The sequence below is a fragment of the Cryptosporidium hominis genome (assembly GCF_000006425.1).
Source record: "Cryptosporidium hominis TU502 chromosome 8 CHRO018140, whole genome shotgun sequence".
In the NCBI taxonomy this organism is placed as follows: Eukaryota; Apicomplexa; class Conoidasida; order Eucoccidiorida; family Cryptosporidiidae; genus Cryptosporidium; species Cryptosporidium hominis.
The window spans coordinates 468-3,830 of NW_666910.1; the positions used below are offsets into that span (position 1 = coordinate 468).

The window sequence follows — 3,363 nt, forward strand, 5'->3', positions numbered from 1 at the left end:
GAAGTAAAACCACTTGAGCTACTTTTTTTAATCATCTTCATCTTCTCAAGCAAAGAATTTTTTAATATTTCATTTTCTGTTAATTTTTTCCTAGTCCCAAAAAGTTCATTAACAAAATCAATTGGCTGAATATTACATACTAGGCCATATATATATTCTAATATTCTCCATGGAGCTGCAGCATCAGAGCTATCAATACTAAAAAAGTTCTTTTGATCATTCAATAAACTTTCACTGTCATCTTGAACGATTTCAAGTATTCCACTTTGAACTAATTTACTAACTAAGAGCAAATGTACCGATCTTACTCCAAAATTAGCTAAAGACTCTGTAACTACTTGATCTTGAATCTTCAAAGTTTGTATTAACAATCCTTTAATCATTCCAATTCTACTTTTAAATTGTTTGCATCTCTTTTCAGCTCTTTCATTAATCATAATAATTTCATCTCTTAGATTACGAATGATCTCAAGCCTTTCCAATCTCTTCATTTTATTTCTGCTATTTTCATCAATTTCTTCATTTTCCTCAGCAAAATCTCTTGATTCATTTTCATGAACTTCTTTGGTTGTCTCCTCTTCCTGCTCTTTATCCTGCTCCTTCAAAAAAGCTATTTGTTCTTCCCTATTCCTAAGATCTTCATGATCTTCCTTCAAAAAGCCATGACTTTGAATGACTTCCTTAAGCTTCTTATATAGTGTTACAATTTCTCGCCAAAACGAAATTGAGCATAATGAAAACTTTACTTTTTGCATATTTTTCAAATATGCTCTGCATTTCATTGTCTTTGAACGAAAAGATCTCCAGCTTTCATCTGGAGGAATTGTCAACCAAAATAGTACTTGAATGATCAAACTTTGTATTTCTATATTATCTATTGATATATTCCAGAGTGGAATCAATTTAGTATTCACAACATTCCATTCGCACAACATTGTTACAGCATATCTTTCAGAATCTGCTCCTCCTTCAATCTCTCTTTTTAGGAGCTTAATTATATCTCTTAAATCATCAATAGCGTCAACACCAACCACCCATGCCTGTTTTGACCCATTGCTTTTTTCAATTTTGGATATACTTTTCCTTCCCCCAAAATTCAATTCATTTGAAACGTTGTCTAGATTTACTTTAGAAATATCAACTGATTCGTCAGCTAAAGGCTCAATTAAAGAATTAATGTAGTGAAGCAACTCATTTGCTATGGACTCTTTGTCCTTAGTATACGATTCTTCCATTTTTTTTTTTAATTAGTATTTACCAAATATTAATTATTCTTTTTTTCCTATATAAGTTGTTAAATTATCTTATTTATCTTTTAATAAAGCCAGTTATCTTGAAATATCCACAACTAATTAAATAGTAATGTAATTCTCCAATTATATTTTAATTTGCTTTGATAATTAAAACCTTAAGGGGGAAAAAACTTTACTTAAACAATTACCAACAACAACTTAAGCTACACTAAAAGCAATCAATAATCAATTGCTACTCAATCTTCATGGAGCATAACCCTCTCTTCTTATTTATCGTTATTTTATCAACTTATTACTACTATTTTATTTTACATATTTTAACTACCCCCCAATTTACCGCCAAAAATGCAAAATTACTCTCCACGTAACTATTTTTGCATTTATTTCATGCAAACGCCAGAAAATCTATACCGGTGTGCAAGCAAAGTAATTGATGTATTATTTTATGTGGACAATATAAAATAAAACAATTAATTTAAATAAAAGAGATGAATAGTAGCAAAAGAGGGCAGGTAATTTAATAATAAATAAAAAACAAGAAATATATTATTATTCAAGTAAATAAAGAAGTGTGATGAATATTTTTTAAAGAAAAAGAAATTAAAAAGAGCTCCCTCAAGAATTTTGGATAAATGAAATTGCGGCCTGAGGAGCTAAATCATTCCATCGTCAACGCTATTGACAGCAGCCTCAATTTCTTCCTGTGAAAGTCTCCTGGCTTCTTCATCATCATTATTTTCGTTGTTAATAGGCATGTTCTGCGGATATTCCATAGCTTTGATAGCATTACTTCTTAGGAGAAGACTAAAAGCAATACGAGAATGGAGATTATTGAGCATTGATTCTGAGCCGTAAGTTTCACACTTTTGTTGACTCTCTAAGCATTTAATATCGTCATTAATCTTTGCATCAACAACCTTATCTAAAATAGCTTTAGACACAACTCCTTCAACATCGTGGGAATTGTCCCAACCAAAATATTTAGCAATATCATCCAGATATATTCGATTATAAGATGAACATATAGTCTTAAGCCCAGATCTAATAACATTATGAGCTAGCCTTTTAATCAATGAAAGCGTTCCATCACGTTCATATATTTTTCCTCTCTTCTGGAGATTTAAATCAAACTCTTTCATGTCTCCAGATCTTACTGCTTTCACAAGCTCAAGATATGGCACCAGTCCTTTTCTTAAATCGGATGAATTAAAAATGGAACGATCTGGAACTTCTCCCATGAGCATTTGAACCACAATTGCAAACTTCTGAACAGAAAGAGCAAAATTTAGTGATCCTCTTCCTTTTGTCTGGGGAGTCTTCCTAAGAGACTGGGTGAAACTATTAAAAGCTGATTGATATTCAAGTTGAGCAGAGTAAATTCTCCCTGAGTAATAAAGATATCTCGCTTGATGTATTCCGGATGAAAGGTTCTCTGGATAAACCATCTTTTCCAATGCTTTCAATCCTAAATCATATCTTTTAGTCAAGACATAGTTTCTAAGAATCAAGTTAATACATGCTGCCTGGGTCATATTATTATGATTTAATACAGCATTTCTGTAGCTCTCCAGAACATCATTTCTTATATTTGTGAATTCTCCACAAATTTCGTGAATTCTCGAATAAAAATATAAAACTTTTGAAATTAATTGATCCATTGTTTGGTTTGTACTTCTTCTACAATAATCAAACAGAATCTTGGAGAATTCCAAACATTCCTGGAAATTATTTCTTCTTAATTCTAAAGACTTCTCCTTTTTTGCTATATAATTCTCCGCTCTAACGCTATACATTCTTATAAGGATTAAAAGACCCAAAAGTGTAATGCATTCCTTTAAACAAGGCTTCATTGAATTCCAATCCATTTTTTCTATCGCATTAATAGTTTTCTTCATTTCTGCTTTTGTATTATTGTCTGATTCATCTTTCATTTCTACATCATTCTCATTCTTTAAAAACTCTAAATCCAAGTTTGATCTTAATGATTTCAATATCGTAATATTTATTTCTTCTGATTCTTCAGTACTTATTATCTTCTCAATATTATCCAAAACCTCTAATACGTATTTCCTCTTTAAACTAATTCTACTCAAACTACATAATCTCAAAG

At 30.8% G+C, this 3,363-nt stretch overlaps 1 protein-coding gene across 1 annotated transcript; it reads right to left on the reverse strand.

The window, feature by feature from the left end:
- Positions 1 to 1,906: 1,906 nt before the first annotated feature.
- Positions 1,907 to 3,184, reverse strand: Chro.80466 (PCI domain). The annotated part of the gene is made up of 1 exon (XM_660272.1): positions 1,907 to 3,184. One exon carries the CDS (start codon positions 3,182 to 3,184, stop codon positions 1,907 to 1,909), a length of 1,278 nt encoding a protein of 425 aa, XP_665364.1.
- Positions 3,185 to 3,363: the final 179 nt, after the last annotated feature.